The sequence below is a fragment of the Gymnoscopelus microlampas genome, assembly GCF_963454915.1.
Source record: "Gymnoscopelus microlampas genome assembly, chromosome: 9".
Taxonomy (NCBI): Eukaryota; Metazoa; Chordata; class Actinopteri; order Myctophiformes; family Myctophidae; genus Gymnoscopelus; species Gymnoscopelus microlampas.
This window is the reverse complement of record NC_139946.1, coordinates 27,611,511-27,638,731: the sequence shown is the minus strand read 5'-3', so window position 1 is coordinate 27,638,731 and position 27,221 is coordinate 27,611,511. Positions and strand designations below refer to the sequence as shown.

Below are 27,221 nucleotides of genomic sequence, written 5' to 3'. Positions count from 1 at the left end.
GTGAGACAGCAGACTTGAATCATAATCATAACACAATGGAATCAAGGGCAATGAAAAATAGTTTATTTACAGGAACAACAGAATAATGTATATATTGACATACTGACTACTTCATGCAAAATATAAGTCACCTAAGACCTAAAAGTTTAATGCACCCCCCCCCACCCCCCTCAGAACAATGGTATCGCTTTAAAATGTAGCGACCCATTTTGTCTTAAGTCCCTGGAATTGGCCGTGAGATGAGAGATCAAATATCTGTGCCGGAGCCTTGTGTGTACGAGTGTGTGTTGTCCTAGTGCAGTCTGTGTGGGCGTGATCACAGCTAATGTGCAGCACAGGAACTGTCCGAGCACATTAGATCTGTTGTGGGGGGATAATTAACAAGGAGACCCGGAAGAATGTCAAAACAGAGCACTCATCGAGCCCTGTGGGTGTGGCATAGTGCTTTCGTGGAAGCTAAAGCCTAATTGGTGTCGCTTGCCAAAAAGAACAGATATACAAGCTAACAATGCACCGCAGTGTGGTTCGTTGTTAGCTTGTATACAGTATCTGTGCTTTTTGGCAAGCGACACCCTTACACGATGGTGTATAAATGAAGCTTAATGAGAGGAGTTCTCTCTAGTAATTTGTTTAATCATGTCATCTTTTGTTTGCGTTATGATTTATACATGCCTGATTTATAGATAGTTGCAGACCGGTGTCGCACGGTGAAAATAGCAGATCTACAATGTGATGCATTGTGAGCTTTTAGAACGTCTATTTTAATTGCGCAACATGGTGCATGACCAAGTGTAAATAACCGTAGGTCTCAGGACCAGGATTGATTGATTGATTACTTTACAAGTAGTTAGAAACAGTCCAGCACTACAGTAAAAAAAAAGAAAATGCCAAAAGGATAACACAAAAGGCCTGGTCGGGTCAACGATTATGTAAGTCAGTTTTCATTAGCTGTTATCACGGTTAAATGTGTTTGCCTACACATGATACATGCGTCAGTTGCTCAGCACTAGTATTACAGAGGCGGAATCTCTATTCCTCTTGCTAATTATCTGCTTCATTCCAGAGACTATATTCCTGTTAAAAGGAGGCTTTAATAACACTTGAATAAGCATGCTGAATTGGAAGGGAGAAGCCTTTATCTGTGTTGTGTATCAAGGGCCATCAGCTTTGTGTTGGGTACTTTATAACACCATGTGTTGGCAAAACACAAGCCAGAGGGGAACTTACATTCTCTGTCTCTTCATTTCTCACTCTATTCTCCTGTTATGACTCCTCATACATGGAGTGTGCGGGGGTCTTGGCTTGGGTGCATGTCTCATGAAGCTGTCTTTCAGATGTTGTGGTCACTGACCGATGCTTGAGGTGAATATAGACACTGTCTGTATACTGTTCCTCGTCATATGACTGATTGTCCAGCATCCAAATGGTTCCTCAAGCCTCTTGCTAATAGGAGTAGTCTGAAAGACGATTCCTGTGTATTTTCAACCTCCGAAAGATGTCACAGTGCTGCTCTCTTTTATGTAATGGTTTGCATTGTAGGTACTTCATCACACAATAGTTGATACGGCATACTGTATATGGAATTGTAATGTGTGTGTGTGTATTAGATAAACTTAAATAATTTCTTCACTATGTTATCACAATCCTAGTCTTCTCAAAAAGAAGAATGCATTCTTTGCAGTGATGACTGAACTACTTAGCTCCATCCGCTTTACGAGGAGATACATTTTATATTGCATTAACTAGTGACTTTAATGGTCCCATGAAACTCAGATGCACTTTGAAACCCCCATCTCAGGTCTGCACCTTGTCTCGATCTGAAAAGATGTACTGTAAACTGAAATGAAAAAAGCTCTTGCTATCTTTTTTCATCAGCACGTAGGGAGACGTTAATGTGCAGCACGTTAAATAAAATATCGTAAGACACCGAATGATGTAAAAGTTAACCGCGTTTAACCAAGCACTGACTGTTCACTGAACCCTGTGCTGAGCTCTGTCAAGGTGGCAGCGAGGGCAAAGTGTGACCTTCGGCTGAGGTACAGTAGTATCTTTCCACATGGATTCAGAGAGAGAGAAAGAGAGAGAGACACTCAGCTGTCACCATGCTGCCCTCCGGCAGTGCTGGAACTTCTGGGACCAACGACGTACGATTCGCCCACAGTCACCGTTCCACCTCGATTAGCAGTCAGTCAGCAGAGTGCAGCGAAGCCATCTCTCATTTGTGTCCGCTCATGGAGGGGGTGGGGGGGGATGGGACTGAAACGTGTTACCGCTGCCAGGAAAGATGATGCGGAAACGGCTGTTGTTGTGTCATCAAGGAAAAGGCGCAGTGACCTATACATGGACTCGGAGGTTGGCTGTACATCATTTAATAGTGAGGTCACTGAGCCGTTTGTGGTTTATGCTACACATCGCTGTGTGTTTTGTCTGTGGAAAGTGCTGCTGTATGTAACGAACCCTCAGGATATCACAAACAAACATGTGCAAACAAGCCTACTGTAATCATAATACTTTCTACTATATATTTCTACTGTACATCCTGTTTGTCATAGGCTATCCTCTCACCTGTGTTTGCACAGTACCATAACTATGACAGAAGTCTACACTTCAGCCTGAGTTAAATATTTCACTGCACCAAAAATAACCAATCTACAAGCTCACAATGCATCGCATTTTCACAGCGTGGCACATAGTGGGCGAACCGTCTAGAGGAGTGTTCATCTGTTTGTCTGCAGCTTAATCTCACAAACCCCGATCAGTGCCACATCTCTTGTGTACACTACCAGTAGGCCAAGGAAATACAGTAAATCCCAGAATATTTTTTACTGTGAATATATGTTTAAATGCATATTTTCAGATTCTCAGATCCACCATTCTGCCATCCCTCCGTATTTGGGCAAGACTGATGTCATCAACTTGATGTAAGATATCCAAAGGGAGGCCACACACCGTTATTAGACCTCATCTTGGTTGTCTATAACCAAGTATATAGACCAGTTGTTCTCAAAATATTTTCATGCCAAGGACCCACAAATTGATGGGTATTAGCCCATGGACCCCCATAAGAGAAGATGTTTGTTGATAGATTAGAATTAGTTCAGAATTTTACAACTGTACAGTTGGTAGAGTGAAACCATATATTATTCTTATATACTCTCATTGGGCTAACTTCTAGCCGGTGAAATAATACTGGAATTAAACAGTTCCTCATTTTACTTTTCTAGACTATTGAAAACTCTAAAACTCACAACATTTTCTCTTCATTTGAGATGGAGGTTAAAAGGTGCTTCCCTGTTGCCAGGGTGTGAGTAGCAGGTGGAGAGGAGTATAGAAAAGACACATAGCACATATGGATCCTAGTGGAAGAGAGTCGTACATCTGAGCGAGCACATCTGCCTGCTTTACACCCACGAGCTGCGATTATGTTCTTTTGAAGATGATGTACCCGTTTGTCTCTCGGCTCTTAAATTTCACGTTTAGCCTCGACTGCACTCTCCAGTCCTGCCATAGAGCACAGCTAATTTTATTGGACTTTTTTCATGAATTTAAAAGGTCAGATCCTTCATCATATGAAACTAACAGGAATGCATTAAAAACTTTGACTTTTTTCTCTCGAATTGATAAGTGGGAGAAAAGAAAACTGCTACACTCATACTGTATTATAGCTTTTAAAAAACATCAGCGACAGACTTTGTTAAAAAACTACGACTTTTGCTTTCAGAACACCCGTTTGTTTGAGGAATGCCTTTCATCGTTCAGTCTCCTCTAGTCAACTCTATTCATTTTTCAAAATGGTTCAAGCATAAACTCCTCTCCACACCAGCTGTTCAAGATGTGCTTGTTCTTTTGTGTTTCCATCTGCAGCAGGTATACAGCATACTTCATTCTATTATGTTATTTTGGGGGCTTTTTCTGAGCCTTTATTGATGGGTACAGTGGAGAGAGACAGGAAATCCTGGGAGACAGTAAGGGAGTGACCAAGCTCCCATGACTGGGATGGCTTTTTAATGAAAAAGTGGCCTACTCTGCTACTGCAAGTTTGGGCACAACACATGAACGAGCAAAAAAGGCTTGACTCACGGACTTGCACATGTAGGTAGTTTGTGACATAGGATGCACAAAGGACACTAATGTCCATGCTTGTGATGATATCATCAAACCCATTGGCCCGAACCCGGGGTGAGCAACCGTCATTGAAATGAGTGGGCAGGGATTTTCTGTGCCTTGACCAGGTAATAATTTAGCTCAATGGGACGACATGCAGCAATTGATCCGGCCGGCCGTTAATCTCGGGGACTCGCTCTCAGACATTAGAGCCCATGTGGTACGCGCCCTAACCACTTGGCTATTGGGTCCTGAAGCTGTAGATTGTGCCTGTACAGTATTTATTTACTTATTTATTTATGTTTTACTCAATGTCAAGCGACCCAACAGCTGAATCCAGGTCACCATGTACTGTACAGGTATGTGACCTTCTCAGATTAAATTGAAATTCATCCACAGCAGACATATTAAAGTTGACTGACGTCAGTGCAGCTGAAGCAGAGTTCTTCGAAAAAGCGGAGATGGATCTTTGTGTTTGAAGACCCTGGCTTCACACTGTGCCAGTCAACGCATGCTGTGACATTCTCGTCTCTCAACAGGCGACACGTTGATGATGGCACTCGCTGTCTCATGTTCACAACACGGTAGGCCGTGCCGGCAGCCCCAGCTCTACTTCTGATCACGGCATCCGATGCCTGTCTGGGCGCCCTGGCATTGTGTCGGCTCCCCTCCAGGCCTGTGACCTATCCAGTGCCCCCCATCCCTCGGCTCTCAAAGTGCGGGGGTCATCTCAAGAAGACCGCCTCACCGCCTCGTCGCTTCCACTTTCAGGAGCACACGTCATCCAAATCTAATACCATACGTGTGCGTGCCAGCATGATACTTAATCAGCTCTACAGTACACAGCAAAATCCTCACTGTTAATTTATCCATTTGTAACTGAGAGAATTCAAATAGAACCCTTATGGGTCCATTTGGTGCCATTTGTACTCTCTGAGTTAACGCTCAGGATTTTACTCTGTGTTAACTGCACTGAAATGTGAGACATTATGTCTGCTTAGAAAACCCATCCACGGCCGCATTTTAGAGTGGTCAAAAGTCAGTGCGTTACTCCGCATCTTTTGCATGCATGGCTCAATGCTTGCAACGAAGGAGCTTAAGTACAGGAGTAGGCCAGAAAGCCACTCCCTCGTCAGATGGCACCTATCTCCCTGACGCAAACAGGGCGAGGCTTCCCCAGTTGGGCGGCCGCGCGGGCGGGGATTCTTTCCTCTACAATAGAAGAGTTAGGAGGAGTTTCTAATCCAGCCCGAATACCCAATCTTAGCACCGGCCTCAGTGGTGCACCTCGCTAATCATTGGACTACCAATCCGCTACCTCTGGGAGTCTGGGTTCGACTCCCGCTTAGGACAATACTTTTTCAAACAACCGCGGACTACTTTTTTTCGCCGATAAAGTATAGTTTTGGACTATGACGGAGGCGCGCCGACTCAGCAGACCTTGAGGCCGAGTCGTCGTGCCCGAGCGCCTCCAGGCGCAAGTGCCTGCGACGACCGGCCGATGGTCTGCTAGTCGACTAAGCGCCGTCCGAGTTATGTACCGATAGGCACAGAATCGTAAATGATGTTGTGGGGACTGCGTTTGCCCCAACTGCCACACTCACTGCACTAACTTAGCCCGCCAGCCCCGCCCCCTCGCCCCCTTGTGCCTTCAACTGCATGGTAGAAGGCTGTTCGCCTCCCTGACGGTCACTGCTGGGAAAACATACGTGTCACTAGCAATCACACCTCAATGTGTAGGATAGGAGGAGAGAGAGAGAGAGAGAATAGAGACAGATAGAGGCCCGTCACAGCATCACTGAGCAGAAACAGGTGAACGTGCTGGAATGTGGTGCTCAGCATGGACCACAGTCATGATTGCAGTATGCTTGCACTAAATGTACGTACACAACAAGCAGCAACAAAAAAAACACAAGCTTTCAGTCAGAGATACTTCGTTTTCTGCGTTATATTTCAGTGCACCTCCTGCAAATGCAGTGTAAGGTGTTAAGCTTCTGTGGTGTGGTGGTTCTGTCATGCTGTGTGAGCTCGCTGCGTTTTTGAGATCCTAGACAGATACGGTTGATCCGCGGTGCTACCCAACGTTACTGTTGAATATAAACAGCAGCATCAGCTGTCAGGTAAGGCACCACGAGCCGGTTCACATCACACTGGTATAGACTGCAGGATCGACTCTCTTACTCATTCAACACAGTTGAATGTATGAGTGACACTGCGCTTTCACTTTCTCTCTCAAGCGGGTTTTTGTGTGAGGGAAAACAAATTACTTGCTTTTTTTCTCCTTTTTTTCAAATGTGAAAATGTTTTTTGTCACATTACAATTCCATTCTGCAAACTATCATGCGTGTGGGTGCGTGCGTAACATAGTTCCGTTTATCCAATTGAGCTTGTTGCATAACTCTGGGATATGCCCTCTTCTGTGTTCAAATACTTTTCAACAACAGTGGCACACCAGTGGTATAATAAATATGCATGAAATTTGTATTTGCTAAAAAAAGAAGAAAAGAAACCAGCAACCAGATCAGACATTCAAACAATTCAAATAAGAGTTGTTGCAAGCTGGCTGATTGAATACTTTATTAGTCCGAAATGTAAACGTCCAGTCATACATTTAGGCTTAAAGGATAACACTAAGACGTCCTGGGGACTTGTTTCTATTGTGGATGTATTCAATTGTATGAAGTTGTGCCACGCCGAAAATAGAAGATATACAAGCTCACCGTGCGTCATGATGCAACCCGTTGTGAACTTGAAGATCTGCTATTTGAGGCGCATGACACCAGCACGCACTGAAGTATAAACCAGGGTTAAGACCTTCTTGTTATGTTCGTAATACCAATGAAAGCCCCAAATATAGCTGCTATACCCCATTATGGACCTTATTACCTCAATCATGATTTATACCGCAGAGAATTTGAATCTGACAGAGAGCGCTAATGCTGCTGCAGACTGTTCATGTTCCGCCTAAACGCACGTACAGCAGCTGACACCAACAATACAACATCAAGAGGTTTCTTTGATACGCCCCTCGAGGGTTCAGTTGCAGAGGTCGTTCGCGGGTCATGTTTTCCTGGTTTGAAGTGGCTTTGTTCAGCCCTATAAAGCAGTGTAAACATTTTAATGGAGCATCCATAAAGGTATGTGCCTGGTTGGCTATAAGCCGTTCTGTTTGATGTCAGTGGTCTCAGCGGACCCCCCCCCCCCCCATATGCATGCGCTGTATAAAAAACAGGGAAATGTAGACTTTCTTTTAATGTATTCGTATATAGTTTGTGGTCCGGGAAATCCACTTAAACATGAGACTTTGGATTACATTGAAAGGTGCCGTCAATTTGTTACACTAATACAGTATGTGTCTCTCTTGGGGCAGGCCAATGAGCAGTAACTCTTGAGTGACAGAATGGCCTCAGTTTTTTGGTGGAGAATTCAGAATGTGTTTTATAGTTAACGTTCCTTGTACATTTCATCTGAAAAGGTCAGGTACCTGTATGTACAGTATAGTCGATGTTGCCCTGAGTTTATTCCTTTTTTGTGTGATCTACTGTACCGCTGCAGCTGGGATTAAAGCAGTGCTTAGTGAGATGTCAGGTCCACTGTGACAGGAGGAAACCTAATCCCCAAGTCTCTTCACAAGAGGCAGAATCAATTTGCTCGTGGTTTTGCTACCGTAGGTTACAAGTGACAGGAGTAATGCACCGATGTGTCTATAGAATTGACCCTATTGACAAAATATTTTTTTGAATAGCCCAAAGAAATCTTAAAATGCTTAAGATGCGTTCCCGGTCTTAATGGGTTAAAGACAGTTCATATTCAGTTTGCTGTGTTTACAGCAGCTTGTGGTTCTGTGTATTGGCAGCATTGAGGTGGAAGGGTTAAGTGTATTTGGGGATTCAGACTTGATAAATCGAGTGGCGGGAAACTGGGAATGCATTTGTGCCTGATAATGGACTACAGAAGGATGCTGTTTGTCAACCTGGCCTACTGACTGAGGCAATTTCCATTAAGCTGCTCAGCAGCTCAACAGTCTGGATCAATCTGAATCAATATGAAACAGGTGACCGGTAGGTGTCGAGTGGCACTCAACATTGACGTCACCGATAATGGTTAATCTTATGATTCCCTGCGTGACCTTTTAAAGATGTCACAGGCAGTGAAGAGTATGAGTGCAATTGCAATGTTTGTCATTATGCTTTTATTATCTGAGCTATTGCTAAGAATACAGTATGCCTGTCAGTCTGGGAGGTGAAATGTCACCGCACCAGCAAACATAATTATGCTATGAAGAGGTTTTACACATACCTGCCTTTCTTACCTGTACTATTACTTGATTCTTTTCTGATTTGATTAGACTTGTTTTATTCTATTTGATTATATCCAATACTATCACTATTATTAAGGTGTTGTTATATTGTAATGGTGGTTGCACAGTCTTGTGGAACATGTCACACCAACATTTCACTGCTTGTACCTGTACTGTATGAGTGAGAGAAAAAAAATCTTATGCTATAGCATTAGTTATTCCTAGCTTCCTAGTGCTACTCGCTATCGGCACCAGTATCCTGGCATCCTGGTCTCATTGATTCCTCCTAAAAGGTCATGGCCACGGGCAGCTATTTTTTGCTATGGACATTTTAGCGTTCATGGGTGCTCTGTGCACGGCTGTGTGACCATATGGGTCTATGCCCGGACAACAAGGGGCTCAGGGAATCGCATCATGCTTGACACTCCAGCCCTGCAATTACTTGGCTGTGTGGTGTCACTTTCAACCCGGCGTCCCTATTTTGGTGCATGTCATTATAGGTCGAAACTTTTCAAAAAATGTGAAAATAGGTGATCTACAAGCTCACAACGTGACGCGTGAGCTTGTGGATCGGCTATTTTCGCCACGCGACACCGCTGTATGACGAGGGTTTAAGTGGTTAACTCTTTTATCTCTGTTTGTTTTGCACGTTGCTCTCCCCTCTGATTGCTGAGCTGCTGCATGGAGCAGAGAGGCTGCCAGGCAGCCATCGGCACCCATTGACCTTAAGGTCAGCATGGCAGCAGGTTGTGAGTTTTGACAGGGGCAGCCAACTGTGGAGAGAGGAACTCGCGCCGTAGGCTCTCCATGTGTTCCGTCAACGTTCGTTAGTTTAATAAACTGCACAGTACTATCACCCCATTGTATTTTATTAACAGGCCCGAGCCGATGACACACTTTGTTTGAGTCAGGAAGCTGTGTGACTGTCATCAGAAACCTGCCTCCTCTTGACATCACAAAGTCGACCCTCCTAGCAACAATGCTAAAAGGCTTAGCATCAACTGCTGTCATCACATATTATGCCTCTTTCGCTCGACATGCGCAGACACACATGCCTGCCCACACACACACACACACACACACACACACACACACACACACACACACACACACACACACACAAATAGACACGCAGCCTCTGAGAGAAGAGATACAGTTTTCCATCTGTGCAGCTGGTGACATTGACATGAGGGAGGGATGTTTTAAACTGTACATGACCCTCTGGAGCAGGAGCGAGGTCAGGAGTGTGTGGAATTCCCAGTGCACGGGTTAATCGTAATGCAGGGCAAGCCTGTGGAACCACAGGAGGTGAATGTAAGAATAACCTTATACTGTTTTACCACATAAACATGTTCATCCTCCATGTTAAAGGCAACCCGCTGAGACATCCATTGTCCACTTAAGCTCTGATTACGCAGGTGTCACTCTGTGAAGTATTTTCACAGAGCGACAACATCTATTACAGTATGGTGTCCACTGTCTACGTATTTGCACGATTTAAAAAAAATGTTGCTTAATAATGACATGCCCAAAATAGAGACTCCAGGTTGAAATTGTATCAAATCCAGATTACTCGTTAGATAGATCAGACCCTTATTAATCGCCCGAGGGAAATTCAGCTGTATGACATACCGGACAGATCAGATAGGAGCAGAGAAAATCTTCGAAGCAACAGTACAAAATAATAAGAAAGGAGTAAACGGGTAGTAAGGTACAAAAAAACATCTGCACTTGGACCGAACAGGATTTGCATGTTGTTTGAGCTATTAAGAGGTCTAAATATAATTGTTGAGCGTGTAGAAATGGACCCGGGTCCACATAAACACTCCTGATTTTACTGTGTACCATTATACTGTAGCTGATTCTCAGGGACACATTTTATTCACACTGTAGCCCAGAAAGCCAAATTTCCAGTTGCATCAGCGAGTTAACGTCCCACTTCATATGAAGTTGTTACATCATACTTAATATGATGCAATATTCCACATTTGTCTTTTGAAACCCAGTTTTTACACGCGATTACGTAACTCGCACTGTTGAGGCACGGTCCGGATCTTTGCGGATCTGTCTTGGCCGCCCTTCTCAAAACCAGCTGGTAAAGCACGGTGTGCATGACTGTGCGAGCGCGCCACCTGGCTTGTGGCGTGCTCTCGCGTCTGTTCCTCCTCTCTGTACATTCTATGCTGCGTCACAGACGTGGAACAGTTGGCAAAGACTCCTCTTCCTCCTCTGTTTAGGGACTTAAAAAAAGCAAAACACAAACAACGTTCTCTGAACATTTCATCTTCAGAGAAGACATAACGGCTCCATTGCTGATAATGAATGTGCGAATAAGTCAGTGATTCTCAACCTTTGTAATTTTAAGGACCCATAGTTTTACATGCATTACTCCACGGACCCCCTTTTTTCTTCTTGTTAATTGTCTCCGCCAGGCCGAAAGGCATGGCGAGAGAGTATGTTTTACCCTCCGTCCGTGTGTGTGTCCGTGTGTCCGTCCGTCCGTCCGTCCGTCCTGTCCGTGTGTTACCACCTAATCTCCGGCACCGTTGGCCCGGTCGCTGCGAAACTGTGCACACACACTCCCTGGATGCCAATTCAGAACCTCTACCCCAAATTTTTCACATGGGCCTATTATAGCGCCACCAGGAGGCCGATTTGTGCAAAACCCATTTTTTCACATTACTCCTACAGTTTTTAACCAAACGTCATGCAAATCGGTACACAGTATCTCTATAGTCATGTGATCAACCCTGATCTGTCCGATTTCCCTTATTACATCCTCATTGGTTAAGGTTGCCATCCAAAGTTTGCAGGATTGGTCCGTTTTGAACAAACTGCCTCAAACCATGACCGCAGCTTGCGATTTCCGTGAAATTTCACACACACATTCCCACTAGGCCGAGGAAGAAATGCCACCCTTTTCACATTGGCCTGTTATAGCGCCACCAGCAGGTCTAATTTAGCAAAACACATTTTTGGAACAAAATGCCTCAAATCATGAATGCAGTGTCTGATTGCTGTGAAAGACCTAAGAATAAATGGCACCATTTTCACATTAGCCTATTATAGCGCCACCAGGAGGCCAGAATAACCTACCTGACCTGGCGGAGACCTGTGCTCCGAGGAGCACTTTTTCTAGTTTAACTCTGAGATTGTACAAATGGAATCAAATGGATCCACTCTCAGAGTTACAGACCTGTAAGGATCCATTTGGTTCCTAACCGTTTAGTTTAAGTTGGGAAAACCCTGAACGGATCCATTGCGGTTCCAAATGGTTGCTCTCGGAATTACAGACCCATAAGGGTCCATTTGGTTCCTAACTATAAATGATTTACTGTAGCTGGGAACCCCTGGGACCCCCTCAATGACCCGTGCTGGTCCCCATGATGAGAACCAAGTATTTTCACATGTGTAATGTATTGTGTATGTCCTGCCTGTATCTTGAACGGTGACGTCATGGACACAAAGCAAATTTCAGTGAAAGCTGACAATAAAGTTGTATCGTATCGTATATCGTAACCAGTGGCATAGAATATGATAAAAGCAGTGCGTGACTGTTTGACACTCGTAGGCTACTGTACATGCAATACAGTTACACAGCTACACTTGATGTTGACTTTTCTGTTGGTTTCAGTTCCAACCGAGTACAGTCTTAATTGTCCCCAGCTGTGCAACGTGTTTATGTATTTATTTATTTAGTCATGCTGTTAAAAAGACCAGTATTTTCATTGGAGTCTACATTATATATGAACATGTGCATCTGAACATACATACAGTACACACAGCTAGTTCTACAAGAAGCCATAAGACATCTACTGTGATGTCATCGAAATATGAAATCTGCCCCACACAGACCAGTAAAATATTTGTTCATAAAAAAGAAGCTACACAACCTTGATACACAAGCTGTGAGATTCTGTTGTTGTTTGTAATGTATTTCCAATTGACCTGTGCTTTGTTGCAGGCGAAACAGTTTTCCAAGAGAAAATGTCCCCAATGCCCCCACACATGATTTCTCCTCGATTACCTGTGAATGTTACTCTGATCCTCAAAGCCACATTTCTTTGTATTATTTTTGGTTCGCAGACACGACCATGTTCACCATTGTAGTACACTAGAAGTTCGGGCCGCTACGCGGCCCGAACGTCTAGCGTGACGCGTCGTTCACTTTGCAGTGCCACCTTACAGGCACCTCACAGTGTGAGAGAGAGTTTTGTGCTCTCCTAAATCCACGGCAGGCTTTGAAAGTACCCACTTCAGAAAGAGGTGACGTGCATCACCTCTCCAATGACCAAAACCCACTATGGAAGGCGTCGAACTGGTGCGATCTGACGGCATCCTAGAATTTATAGGTAGGATGTGATGTCATGCGTGATGTCATGCTGTTTGTGTCCATATTCGGGACGACCGTCTCATCGTGATGTCATCGTGATGTCAGATTACGTCACACTGGCTACATACAACGTTACAGACAACCGACATGGCGCAGGATTCAAATTGTATATATAGATAGCAATACAGTGTGTAATCAGTGGTTCAAAGTTATTATTACTCTCCGCAGGAGAGTATTGTTTTCACTTTCTAAATATGACACACCGATTGGTCAAGCCTCACGTGACACGTGACAATACGGTGAAATACTGTATAAATACATGGCGTCACTTTGACGGTGTCTTTGCCACCGTCAAAGTGAGGTAAGACAGGAACCATCATGAAATGGCTGCATGGCTGATACATAATTGGCAGATAGGACAGATAGGACACTTATATAGACAGGAGGGATATGACACTTACACAGACGGATAGGACACTTACAGTACACAGACAGGACGGATAGGACACTTATACAGACAGGACGGATAGGACACTTATACAGACAGGACGGATAGGACACTTATACAGACAGGACGGATAGAACACTTACACAGACAGGACGGATAGGACACTTACACAGACAGGACGGATAGGACACTTACATTATACAGACAGGACGGATAGGACACTGACAGTATACAGACAGGACGGATAGGACACTTACAGTATACAGACAGGACGGATAGGACACTTATACAGACAGGAGGGATAGGACACTTAAACAGACAGGAGGGATAGGACACTTATACAGACGGATAGGACACTTATACAGACAGGACGGATCGGACACTTATACAGACAGGATGGATAGGACAGTTAGAACATAAGAATTAGAACATTCCCAACATTCCCAACACAAGTCTGGTAAGAGTGAGGTAAGACAGGAACAATCACGAAATGGTTGAGAAATGGCGGATACTGTAACAATTGGATAGGACACTTACACAGACAGGACGGATAGGACACTTATACAGACAGGAGGGATAGGACACTTATACAGATAGAACATTCCCAACATTCCCAACAGCGGAGAGTTGTGCTCCGAGGAGCACTTTTTCTAGTTATGATTATTATTATTACGGTGGTTACACAACTACTATAAACCACTACAGTATATAAACCTCCATAAACCAAACCAAATCTATTTAAAAAAAAATCATTTATTTTTGAGCGGTGTAGCCGCTCCTATAAGTGGGTTTGGGACCGTCGTGAAAAGACCGTCGTGAAAATTTGTCTTTCGCTGTACTGTGATTGGCTGACTCTATTCACACCCTTTGCTCAGTACTGTGATTGGCTAGCGAGACGCATGATGAAAGATGAAAACCTATAAATAGCACCACGCACTTCAAAAAAATTACTTTTTTTTTTTTAAGTGAGCTTCCATCACTGTGATGACCACTGTTGTTGCTAAATAACACCGCTCACTTCACACTGGGTGTGATTTTTTTTTGATTTTTTTTAGAATTGGCTAATGGGAGGGCGGGCCAGCCACGGCCACGTCAGTATGACTCAGACATAGCCATAAATAAACCTAATATGCCCATATATAGGCATGGCCACATCACTATTACTCAGACATAACCATAAACAAACCCGATAAGCCCATATATCGGCATGTCACTATGAGTCAGACATATCCATAAACAAACCCGATACGCTCATATATAGGTATATATGGATATCCAGTTGTCTAGAACCGCCGATCCAAGCATTATGCCCATATATGAGCATGCCAATATATAGTATGAGCAGATACAGAGATCTCTATATATGGACATAAAAGAAACACAGGTAGACAGGCAGATACAGAGACCTCCATATATGGGCATAAAAGGGACACAGACAGACGGGTACAACGGGTACTCTGACAAAGCCCCTGATACTATGACTCAGACATATTGGTCGGATCGGCGGTGCGATGTATGAGTGAGGGCTGCGTAGCGGCCCAAACCTCTAGTTTATTGAAAAGAGGGAGAAGTCCGACACACTGTCTGCACTTACAAAAAGTACTTTTATTGAATAAAGAACATTTTGGTCCAACAGACCTTCATCAGATACCTGATGGTCAGTTTTTTCCATGTCATCTTTTTATGTCAATTTTTTTTGAAGGTCAGTTTATTTCCTAGTATCCTACGCACCTGTCCTTTAAAGTACAGTAGGCGTGCAAGACAAAATTTACTATATTTATTGAAAAATGCTCCATAGGAATGAATGTAAAACAATGGAAACTGCATACTTCTGGTCTCCACAGGATCTGTGACATCTTGTGAGCTTGTAGATTCACTATTATCAGCGAAGGGTTTCGGTTTTGAAGGAAATAGGAGGAGACTAAGTACAGACTCCGGTCAACGAAGTACAATACAGTATATAGGGTTTAATTGATTAAAATCCACACATTTTATTTAAAACTTATAGAATAGGTCTACAATTTTAATTGATTACCAATTATCTAGAAATGCACATTTCTAGTTATTGTTATTCCTACAAATATCTATCAAAAAAGGAAATTCACATTTGTGCGCTGATACCTTTTCCCTTCATACCCCCCTCCCTCACACCTAATTTTAGGCTCCATATTGCGTGTGAGCAAAGTCATTTACAATGCCTTAAAGGCTGAAACCCTGTTAAACAAAACAGACCTGAAATGATGTAGTTATTTTTGACACTGTAGTAATGAGACCATGTTTCACTCTTTACTCCTCTGAAAAACGTACAGCCTCATGAGCAAGAAACATATTATAATACTTAACAGTAGATACTGAACATTTAATGTTATTAAAATGTCCTAGTTTGATATACTTTGATAGATCTTCATTAAGAAAAGCCTACTTCTATATAACTTGGAACCCCCCCCCCAAAAAAAAACCTCTTTATGAGATACGCAGGACGGCACAAAGTTCAGAATACTTGTATAATACACTTTTATCTGCAAATGGAAGATAGTCTCAAAAACAGCTGGGGGTCTCGCCACATTTCGAGGGGACATCTTTAATCACACTTAATGTGCCTTATCTGGAACTATTTTTTAAGCAGAGGACTGATAACCCCGTCACGTGTCTGGCTGTACCGAGGGCGGATGTGAACGAATAGCGAAACTCACTCCGGTTTGGTGCAGTTTGTGCCGGTCCATGCCTTGTACTGTAAGTTGCTCCACTCTTTAAGCGACTCTTAACCACTTAAGCCCTACCTCTTACTTACTCTAGAGGCTATTTTTGAAAAAATGTAGTACATTTGAGATTATTCTCTTTTTTAATAATACAAAAAAAAAAAAAATTGGGAAGCCAGAGTGAAAGTTGTGAAAGGTACAGAGAGATGGACAGACGTAATAGAAGCTTTGGCCAAAACATCTTTATAGGAACTAGGAGCAGGAAGGAAGTTTAGAGAGAACATCCGAGTATGAAAACTAAAAACGGATGAAGAATTTCTGCCTCTTTAATGTTGTTTTTTTTCCCCCTGAAGCTTGCTATAAAAATATCACCCATCTCCCTACTCTCGTGGTTTGAAATGCAAAGTTTACACTTTTTACTCAGCCTCCCCCAAGGTCTGCATATAGTCTATCCTAATCTTTTTTAATGTGTCAAAATGCCTTTCTTGAGGAGTCTCTGTGAGATTTCACGCTCACTGTAAGTTGTTTGCAAAGTCGGTTTGAATCACAGCGAAAGGAAAAAGTTTTTCCAAACCGTTTGTCGGGGTTTGTTGTGTTTGCCGACGACAAAAGGGAGAATGTGACAGCCTGCCGTTGTTGCTAAACGTACGCGTGTGGTGAGGTGTGAACAGTTTGTCTTTCAGCCTCATGCGGTCACGTTCATAGGCTGCCATCTGCCATACTCACACGGGAATAAAATTTGCCATCGTTACAAAGAGATTCTAGAGAGCATCACTTGTTAACCCTGGCATGGCTTTGAACTCCCTGCACTGTTGAATCAGTATGCCTGTGCTTTTGCTCCATCAAGTCCTAATACTTTTCAAAACTACCAAGATTGTTTATGTATACTTATATACATTCGTAAACGTATATTCGTTTATGTACATTTATATAGTATAATGTAAATAGTGACATGCCTATATATGGGCGTATCAGGTTTGTTTATGGTTATGTCTGAGTCATAGTGACATGCCTACAGTATATATGGGCGTATCGGGTTTGTTTATGGTTATGTCAGATTGACGTGGTCCGCCCGCCGGCCGGCCCACCTGACCTCCCATTAGCCACTATTTTTCTAAATAAAATGCATTTTTTCTAAATGTTCTCAAAACGTTATTTTTCTGAATAAATCAATTTGTTATTATTTTTATTTTTTTTACAAATACTTGCCCTAAATAAGGATTCACCTGGCACACAAATCCCTGCCATTTGTGGGGCTTATAGGAAGGTATTTTCATTCACAGCATCCTTCGATATGGATACGTTTTTCGCACGGATGTCCCTGTATCACCAACAGCCTGTATGTTGCTTTTCAGAGCTGTATAAATACTGCCAGCTCACTTCACAGCAGTGTCACATACTGTATGCACAACGTATGCCCCAGGGGGCCAATGGATGCAGGGATGATGTGATCAAAAGCAACGTGTTGGGTAAAGAGGGGATTGGGGCGTGTGGGAGGCAAACATACAGTACATCTTTTAGTGTAAAGGGGCAGTGACCAGTGCTGTAGCTCAGACCAAAATATGAAACATGCAGCTCTCAGTGGCTATCAGGTATAGCTACCTTGATCCCACCAGGTATACTGTAGCTACCTTGATCCCACATTGGTTGGCTCCTGTTTCTTCATAACAAGAGATGTTTACTAAAGGAACCATTCTGTTGGTTGCCACTGATCTTTTTTTTTTTTTGTGTTAAATATTTCCTTCTTTTTGTTTTTGACAGCACATAACACCACAATCATCCTACATAAACCCCTTTGGTTGCCACTGATCTAGCTGTATGTATTATTTTTTTGCTTTGTTACCATAATAGGCACCGAATTCAGGAAGTCCTTTTGACAGAAGAGCCTTAAGCAGCCCTTTTCTTGCCAGGTTTATCATTTAAAAGCCTCCATCACTTTTGACATGTCTTAAATATCCTGAGGTCATTCTGTTTCCTTGCTTCAACTGGTGTCATATGTTTCCTGCGATATCAACGTTGAGCATACAGGAATGAGCTCCAATTTCACCAACAGTTATATTAGTAAGGAGAGTCAGAGCCATAGCTACTAGAAGATTGCATTATATGTCAGTGACACTGATTGATGTTGAAGGTGACCATCTCATCTGGAAGGGTGTATTTTAACTTGATTCCTGTAACCTGAGTCCTAAGGCCCTTACACACCAGGAGTGTGATGAATAAACAATCAGAAAATGTGTCTGCAAATATTTCACATCAAACTATTTATTTGGTGATGCCTCGTTCATACAGTTTGATGCTTTTTTTTTGCGGCGAAAAACTACTTAATTACAGAAAAAAACCCATTACATTGCTTTATCACAGTGTAATATTTGCATGTGGATGTACTCATGACACACATAGATTTTTATTTATTTCATTAATCAAATAAAATAAACAAAACAGTGTTTAAGGACCTTTACAGACTAGCTGTATTTACCCTGAATAGCCCTGTTAGACTGTTGACTGTCTAAACATCCACTGTTTAGCCGGTATTGTACACTCAGAAAGATAAAACACTGTATAGATCATTCCAGTGCTGCGTAAAACTGTTTCCACAGTTCTCAGGTCTGGCAAATTGTATCCCTTATATCAGTTCCTTCACCTAAGAAAGGACTGGATTCATACACTTAATCTAATTGGTGGAAAATGCACCATGACAGTGTAATTATTTTGAGGGGCCTATTTGCATTTCCAGTGCTCTGCTAAGTAAATGTTACTGTAGGTTTTAAGGCCTTAAAGATAAATTAATAATCTGGACTACTTAAAAACCATGAAACATTTAAATTGAGTAATTTTACTTCCTAAAGGGCATGGCTGAGATTGTTCCACACATTCTGTATGCAGACAGACTTCTTTATTTATTTATTTATAAATCCCAGCAATAATCACTGAGACAGAAATCGGAGTTGGAGCATAGAATATTCCAGAGGCAGTTTTATGTTGTTTTTAATTGTTTGTTAGACAGTTGTTTTTACAGTTACTTGGGGTATCAACTCTTATTTTGATAAGATTGGAAGAAATGAAACACACACACACACACACACACACACACACACACACACACACACACACACACACACACACACACACACACACACACACACACACACACACACACACACACACACACACACACACACACCACAGACACTTATGATTATATTTACTTCAACATGATGAATGAATCACCATTGACGCAATTGCACCATCTTTTCTATTTCCCCTTTTAAGGAAATGACAATGCAGTGAGGAGCATGTATGCCATCTCTGCAATAATCAGCTGTTAAGGGAAATCAATTGCAAATACTTTGACCCAATTTAGGAAGACATCTTATCACGGCAACTTTCAAAGGGTCTAAAGAGTGCTGCAAAATTAATATTTGACTCTGATTTTGTTCCCCTTTAGGCAATAACCTAATAAGACCAGCCAAGGTTAATGATAGCCCCCATTTTAGTCTGGTTGGAAGTCTGACACCGATAATCAGTGGAAAACAGTTCTGTAGAGGACAGAAGCCCCTAATACATATTTTTTCTATATGTTTTCATCTGTGGCCTATACAGTACACCAACGATTACAGCTATATCAGAGCAGGTACTGGTGGTGTTAGAGTGAGAATCCCAGCACGGAGCTCCTGTGCTGCGGGTCTACGACAGTCTCTTCTTCCCAGGAACACCAGGCACTACAAATCTCTGTGATTTAACATCTTGCCCGTACAGGCAGCTAGAGTCAGCACAAGTGTCATGTGCCATTGCCAATCTGCTGTCACAGCGTCCTCTACCAAACAATTTATCCCTTCCCTCCCCGCTTTATTAGCTCTGGTTTATGGCCGGCCGCGGTCGGGACGGCGCACAGCCTCCGCTGTTGAGGTAGCCTTGTAATTGACTCTGAGGAGGCCGGCTGGATAATTACTCGACTGTAAACCACGCTATCAATAAATGGTCCCTGGAATCAAAGTGCCGCGCTTCCACTGCTCACCGGGACTGTGCTGCTCAAGTTATCTCGTTTAATCCTGTTTACTGCAGAAATGCTTTTCAGTACTGTTTTACAACATTTTCTGAAATTAAGTTGGACAAATTAGTGATTAAAGGTAGGGTAAGTGCTTTCTTTTTTAATAGGTTAAAGAAATATATTCTGATAGTAATCATTGCTACAGAGCGTTTGTTCGGTCACAGGGGTCTCCCCAGCTCTTTAGTAAACAGAATATAAATACATTTTCAGGTAGGTGACAACATTTAAGCCAATCAGGAGAGAGCACTGAAAAGCATTTTCTGTTTAATAAAGAGCTGGAGAGACATGGGAGACTCCTTTTACTCAACAACCAATAGAAATGAGTATGAGTATCAGAATATAGAGCTATTTAACACTTATTTTAACAAAAGTAAATCACTTAACCTACCTTTAAGTTCTTAATAGAAATTGTACAGTAGTTGTTGACAGTGATGGCTGTCTAATTTAGCAAACTTTTATTTGCATGCTGATTGATAACTATTATATTTGTGATGTTTGATTTGTTTATGTAGGATAAGGAGGCAGTATTAACCACTTACAGTATAGCAGTGGTTCTGAGCCTTTTTGGATCAGGGCCCCCTTGAAAATCTCAAAAGCGTTTGCAGCCCCTTAGCATCTGACCACTTAACCGTGGTCAGATGGGTGGGCTCCTCCACAACCGAATGATCAATCAATTGATCGTGTTCTGGCTTGGATTAATATACTTTAAAAGTTTCTATTTATCACAATGAAAACTCATGTTTCAAGGTTTTAAAGAAAACTCTTAGTGTTTTGCCAATTATTTGGGGGCCCACTTGCAATAAACTCATGGCCCACTTGTGGGCCCCGGCCCACAGGTTGAGAAACAGTGACTTACAGTAAACCCTATATACTGTACTTCGTTGACCGGGGTCCCCCTGCAGTCGGTACTTGTACCCTCTAGTCTACACCAAATCTCTTCGCTAAAAATAGCTGATCTACTAGCTCACAACACATGTGATCTTGGAGATTGGTTATTTCCGTTGAATGTCCACCTATTGTCACGAAATGTTCACCTATAATGACATGCCCAGAATAGGATTGCTAGTGTTCATGTGGTTAAGTCTGCTTCTGTTTCGTTGTTCTCACCCAGAACTCCAGTGCCCCACCACCAGCCAGTCCCAATGCTCCGGTGACGGGCTACAAACGAATGGTCATTCCCAACCAGCCGCCTCTTACTGCCACCAAGAAATCTACACCCAAGCCCCAGGCCCCCGGGGGGGGCTCCTCCGCCAGCCCGGTGGCTAAGCCCCAGTTCCAGACCGCTCCTCAGCCGGTCGCCGCCTCCTACGCCACGGCCTCCACTCCGAGCCAGCCCACCTTCAATGTCCAGGTGCGGGCCGCCCAGCCGGGGCCTCAGCACCAGCAGGCCCCCGGGAATCAAGTGCCTCACCGTGGCGGCACGCAGGTGCAGTACATGCCCGCCCAGCCTAAAGGCCCTGACTTTGCCTACGGACCACCGCAGCCAGGCTTTTCCCCCATGGGCCCTGGCGCCTACCCAGATCAGCATTATCCCGGAGCAACCCTCGCAGGTGGCCCTGGCGGCTGGGTACCTGAGCCCGCCCCTGCCTCATACCAGCCTCCAGCTCCCAAGAAAACCTACATCACAGATCCCCCACCAAGTCTGGCTCCTTACGGGGCCGGCCCCATGATTCCACCCAAGGTAAGAGCAGCCCTCCACACACTTAATCAGCTGATCTGTAATCTTTGTCACTCGTAGTTTTTCCAGATGACAGGGAAATATCTATTTGACATTAGAACAGACACAGATTTTCTCCAACTGGCTCTACCTTTGCGTGTTTCCACATGCATAAATGCATCATCTATCTAGAATACATTTAAACCATGTGTTGTGGGACTCTTCTGGCTTACAAGGCTAAGGCACAAACAATGACGGTGTCACAGGTTCACATCTGGCTCATCTATGCCATTTCATTCTGGTTGTCTCTTGCGTCTTTCCTGCTATTTGCCATGTTGTCATATCTAACAAAACAGAACTGCTTAAGACATTATTATTATTTTAAAACAAAAGAGACCAAGGTGGTATGATGCACAAACATGAATGTATAATGTTGTGTGTGTGTGTGTGTGTGTGTGTGTGTGTGTGTGTGTGTGTGTGTGTGTGTGTGTGTGTGTGTGTGTGTGTGTGTGTGTGTGCGTGTGCGCGCACTTGATCGACTAATTGAATACAGTATGCACGTATTTGTTTGTTTTAATTGCTTGGGATGGCAATGCAACAGGGAGCCGCGTGCCGTCCTTCGTTGAAATGCTCAGAATAAACAGTTGTTTTAACCTTTATGAATTTTTAACAGGTCTTTTCTGTAGGGGTTTACACCATCTGATTTCATTTGTCTCATGAAAGCCCGTTTGTATTCTGTGCATCCATCCTCTACATACAATACCTCGCATACAGACGTGACACAGCTCCCCATTCATTTCAGAAAGCAGATTCAGAAAGCATTCGCCAAAAGATCTTAAATTATTATTTCATGTTTTCATGCTCTAGATGCAATGTAGGACTCTTAACAGCACCCTTAGATTCTATACGCAAACAAACACTATGACCTTCTGAATCCTATGACCCATAAGCTACTGTACAGCAGTGTATTACCACCAAAAATATCATTTTACAATGCAGAATATATCTGATATGAGCTGGAATTAGGGGTGCAATAGTTAATCAATTGTAAATCTATTTTAATAAAATAATCTATTTTGTAAGGGAAAATATAAAATTTCACAGTTCACAACATTTCACAGTGTGAGCGAAGCATTGACTATCAACTATTTTAGCTATTTCTAGTTTGGCACCATTGTAGGGCAAAGTATACAATAGGGCTTAAAGGGCAAGACCACTTTGGTAGAGGTTTGGGTTGTGTAGTTACCTTGCCATGATGTAACTCCAAAGGTGGGCAAGAAATAAAAAATAATTGCTCCATTGATTAGAAATTGATAATTCAAAATATGCTCCTCATTGACTTACATCGTACAGTAAAACTGCTCTCAAAGTCACTTTTTTAGCACAAAAACGAACGCAAACAAAGTTGATTCAGACAATATAGAACATCACCAAACCCAGTACTGTTTTTTTTTTAAATAAAAATGTTAACTTCCTGTTGATTTTGCCATTTTTAATAAGTAGAAAACCCGGACTGGATCGGCGGATCCGGATCCAGATCTTCAAATAGTAAAATCAACAGGAAGTTAACATTTTTAATAAAAAAATAAACAGTACTGGGTTTGGTGATGCTCTATATTGTCTGAATCAGCTACGTTTGGGTTCATTTATGTGCTAAAAGAGTGACTTTGAGAGCTGTTTACCGTACAATGTAAGTCAATGAGGAGCATATTTTGAATTATCAATTTCTAATCAATGGAGCAATTTTTTTTTATTTCTTGCCCACCTTTGGAGTTCCATCATGGCATGGTAACTACACAACCCAAACCTCTACCAAAGTGGTCTTACCCTTTAAGTGATTAATTAGACACATTTATATTAATATTTAATTATAAAAATGTATTCGATTTTTTTTGCATTGATATATAACAAATAGGTATAAAAACACACTTCAAGATCAATCAAAAAAGTCATTGATAGAATAATCACAAAGAAAATAATAGATAGCTGTACAGTATGTCATTTATGTCATCTATGAATCTATGTCAAATATGTCTTTAAAAAGTCCCAATGTTGGACAGAGAGAGGCAGCTTGACTTGTGACACTGGGAGAATCCTCATCTCCAGGTTTAGAGCCTTGTAAAAAACAGAATATTTAATATATTTCTGGCTGTGCTTAGATCGCCTGGAGATCATGGTGCATACTGTTTACAGTTGCCGTCAAATGGATAAAAATGGAACAGTGGTCCCTGTGTAGTTAATTTATAGGATGTTGTTTTTATGTGTGTCAGACAGGCCTGCTTACTGAAGCTTCCTCTTTTGAGAGCCTAAGTTAACAGTAAAAAAGAAAGAAGAAAAGAAAGTTAAAAATAAGAATCTAAAAATCATGAAAAATTGCCTAACTCTAATACTGAATAATGACATTTCCTACATTTCCAATACTCATTGCTGAAAATGAACAGATTGCAAAAATGAGAATAAATGTAGACTAGAAGGACCACATTGTGCATTCTTTCTGAAACAATTAATTCTACTGTGACAATAGCCCTGGAAAGCACCCATTATGAGTAGTACTTATGGGAGTTGAACAGCATATTCTTCCAACTTCCTTCCATATGGTTGGCAGCCTCCACGTGATATGGACGCTATGGATAAAAAATGTACACTGTTCATATCACAAGGTATAGAGCATCGCAGTTGCGCAGAATCCGGGTGCCGGAAGTAAATACTCAATGCATTTTTCCCATTGACTTTTCCAAAAATATTTATATCAATGAATTTAAGCCTAGAATCAAGCCATCCAGGATTCTGGTGAATCATGACCATAAAACCTTTTTTTCTGTGATTTTTTAAATTTTATATTTAATGATATGATATACTATGTTTAATAAATACCCTTTGTTTTGCCGTTTTCAAAAAAGTTTCTTCACAGAATCAAACGTTTTATGGTCATGATTCACCAGGATCCTGGATAGCTTGATTCTAGGCTTAAATTAATTTATATAAATATTTTCGGAAAAGTCAATGGGAAAAATGCATTGAGTATTTACTAACGGCAACTGGAAGTGGGCGGGAACTGCGACACTTATACCACAGCCCATTGTTTGTTAAAAAATTTCCACGGTAGATTGCATACTGGAGGTTCATAGGTTGAGTTTATTCTATTCCCAGTTTACTGTACACGCCAGTGGGAAATGAATTGGACCAGATAAAAGTAATAGTGCCCATGATGATGCTCTATCTATATTTACAGTAGTGTGCATACAGTAATTGATAGCACACCTATAATGTTCATTTTCAAAAATCCTGATAAACATTACAGATAGTCTTCTTGACTATCAGCAGTTTCAGCAAACCTGACATCACAGAGGAGAATGTCGAACGCTTGGAGAGAGCTGTCGGAGTTCACAAATTATCAGACCATAAGGAAAGAACATTAATCAATTCCTGTTTTTCCTCTAGTTGAAGTTTGACTTTTGTAGATAAGTGTAGTGCATGCACTATGCACAATTGATTTTCATAAATAATTTAAGATTTAAGAATTTTCTCTTGGTAAATAGGTTTGTTGAGCATTACAGTCAATACAGCTTAGCGGAAAAAACAAACAAGGCTGTTGTCTGGGTGGTGAGCATCGGCAGTGATTCACCAGCTATTGGGAATGTTAAATAGATCAGACGGTGTTACCCCGAGGAGGAACAAACACATGAAATGGTAACTAATGATCGCTTCAACAAGACATTGGTTTTCTGTCTGTGCCTTTCAGTGCTCCTACCAGGCCATTTCATCTGGCATTCAGTATTCATACAACAAAGAAACACATGGTTGTAATCAATGCTTAGGAGAGAAACTGTTTCATAATGTCATCTATGATAAAATCATCACATCATATTTCATCTTTGCAATACTCTTTTGACATGGATGTTGTTGTGTGTGTGATGTTTATTTCCAGTGGCAGAGGTTGTGCGGTATTTGAATATATCTCAGCTTCTTAGCTGTTTGTTTATTTACATTGTTACTGTACTAGCACCAGTACTGTACCCTGTTTGGAGGATGCTCATTTTGAAGGGGGATCATCATGGGGGCATCATTACACCAAGCTTTGATCCGCAGTAGTAAGACGAGTGGCATATTGTTCCGAACACTTTCATTATGCCAAGGCTGAAACAATTAAACATCTATCTTTTAGTAAGAGCACAGCGTGAAGTCCTTCACACAGCGAAGCAAGGCCTTCATAGATCATGCACAGCAGGTCACTTCTTAGTGCACCTATGGATGAGAATTACAAAATGCTGCCGTCGCCGAGAATAGAGTAGGCCAATGCCGCAGAGACGAACGTTCTAATCTCAGTGCGTTCCGCCACTCGACAATCTCTGGAAAGTGTGAGAGGCCCTTGAGTTTTCTTTAATTCAAGGATTTTATGCCGATTCAAAATACAAACTGGGCCTCTTAGCCTCTGGGAATAGCTCATCAAGGACTGTATTTTACTAAATACAAATTAGCTTTAACATTGCAGCTACACCAAAAAAATAGAAAAATAAAAAACCTAATTATATTTGTTCAAAAACAAACGTCTACATGTTGCTTGAAAAGCAAGTCCCAGCATGATGCATTATTACCAAAACAAAAGGTGGCGTTTAATAGATTTGCGAGCATCTCTTTGATTTCAGATAAAAGCAAATTTCTAATTTTGTAGATGTATTCTGTACAGTACGATATATTTGTGTTTCTTTCCCAAGGATATCATGCAGATTGTTGGCTCGATGCCAACCTCCCAGTCGCCACTCCCCACCCCCCTTGCTTTGTTTGTGTTTCTAAATGATGTACTGTATGAAAACTCACAATTCCTAAGCACACCACACATCCAAATAGATAATATGCTGTAAGGGACCCTAATGCTTCTAAACCTTAAAAGTTGCTCATCGGTTCCTCCATTTAACTTGAATCCATTTTCTTTTTAGTTTACATCCTGTATGCTTGCAGCTCTTTCATGCACTAATGCCAAAATAGACCAAAGACACTATAAAAGCCAGATTACAGTGAGAGAAAAATCTGTCAACTTTTGCCTTTATCATGTGCAGTCTGGTTGACCCGATGGGGTGACAATTGCGTAACCTTTCACACATGGTGTCAAATCGACTTACTAGAATTGGGTTGTGTCTCTCTTAATCTGTTGTGTAAATAAACCAAAACACTAGGCAATTAAAAAGGGATGCTTTACAGATTTCTCATAATTATGAACCCAGTCACTCAGCGTTAAACATAGTTTTATGCAATGCCCGGGACCTTCTCTGTAGGGGGTCTGTAACTTTGATTGAAGACTTTATTACAGAGATCATTTCACATAATTGAGAGTATTCATGGAAGGGCAGCGTCATTAGAAGTCTGACATGAACTCTGTGGAATAAGGCTGTGAACCAGACTGGCTCTGATTGGCTTAGAGGCCCTGCTCCCTCCTTGCTGGTACCTCCAAAAAGAACAGATCTTCAAGCTAACAACGGGGCGCGATGCGACAGGTTGTCAGCTTGTATATCTGTTCTTTTTGGCAAGCTCCACAGACGTGCTACGAAGTATAAATTAGGCTTTACTTGAGACGTAAAGTGAAGGTGTAAGTGGAGCTATTCACATCAACAGGCATCAAGGACACTTAATTACC

General features: G+C 42.0%; 1 protein-coding gene across 6 annotated transcripts in view; it reads left to right on the top strand.

The window, feature by feature from the left end:
- The window catches only part of lpp (LIM domain containing preferred translocation partner in lipoma), a 180,990-nt gene that overhangs the window by 96,020 nt on the left and 57,749 nt on the right, over nt 1-27,221 (top strand). For all 6 annotated transcript variants that reach the window (XM_084067817.1, XM_084067815.1, XM_084067814.1 and 3 more), the window contains one exon: nt 21,044-21,613. In XM_084067817.1, coding sequence (XP_083923943.1) covers nt 21,044-21,613 — 570 coding nt within the window. The remainder of the gene's footprint in view (nt 1-21,043; nt 21,614-27,221) is intronic.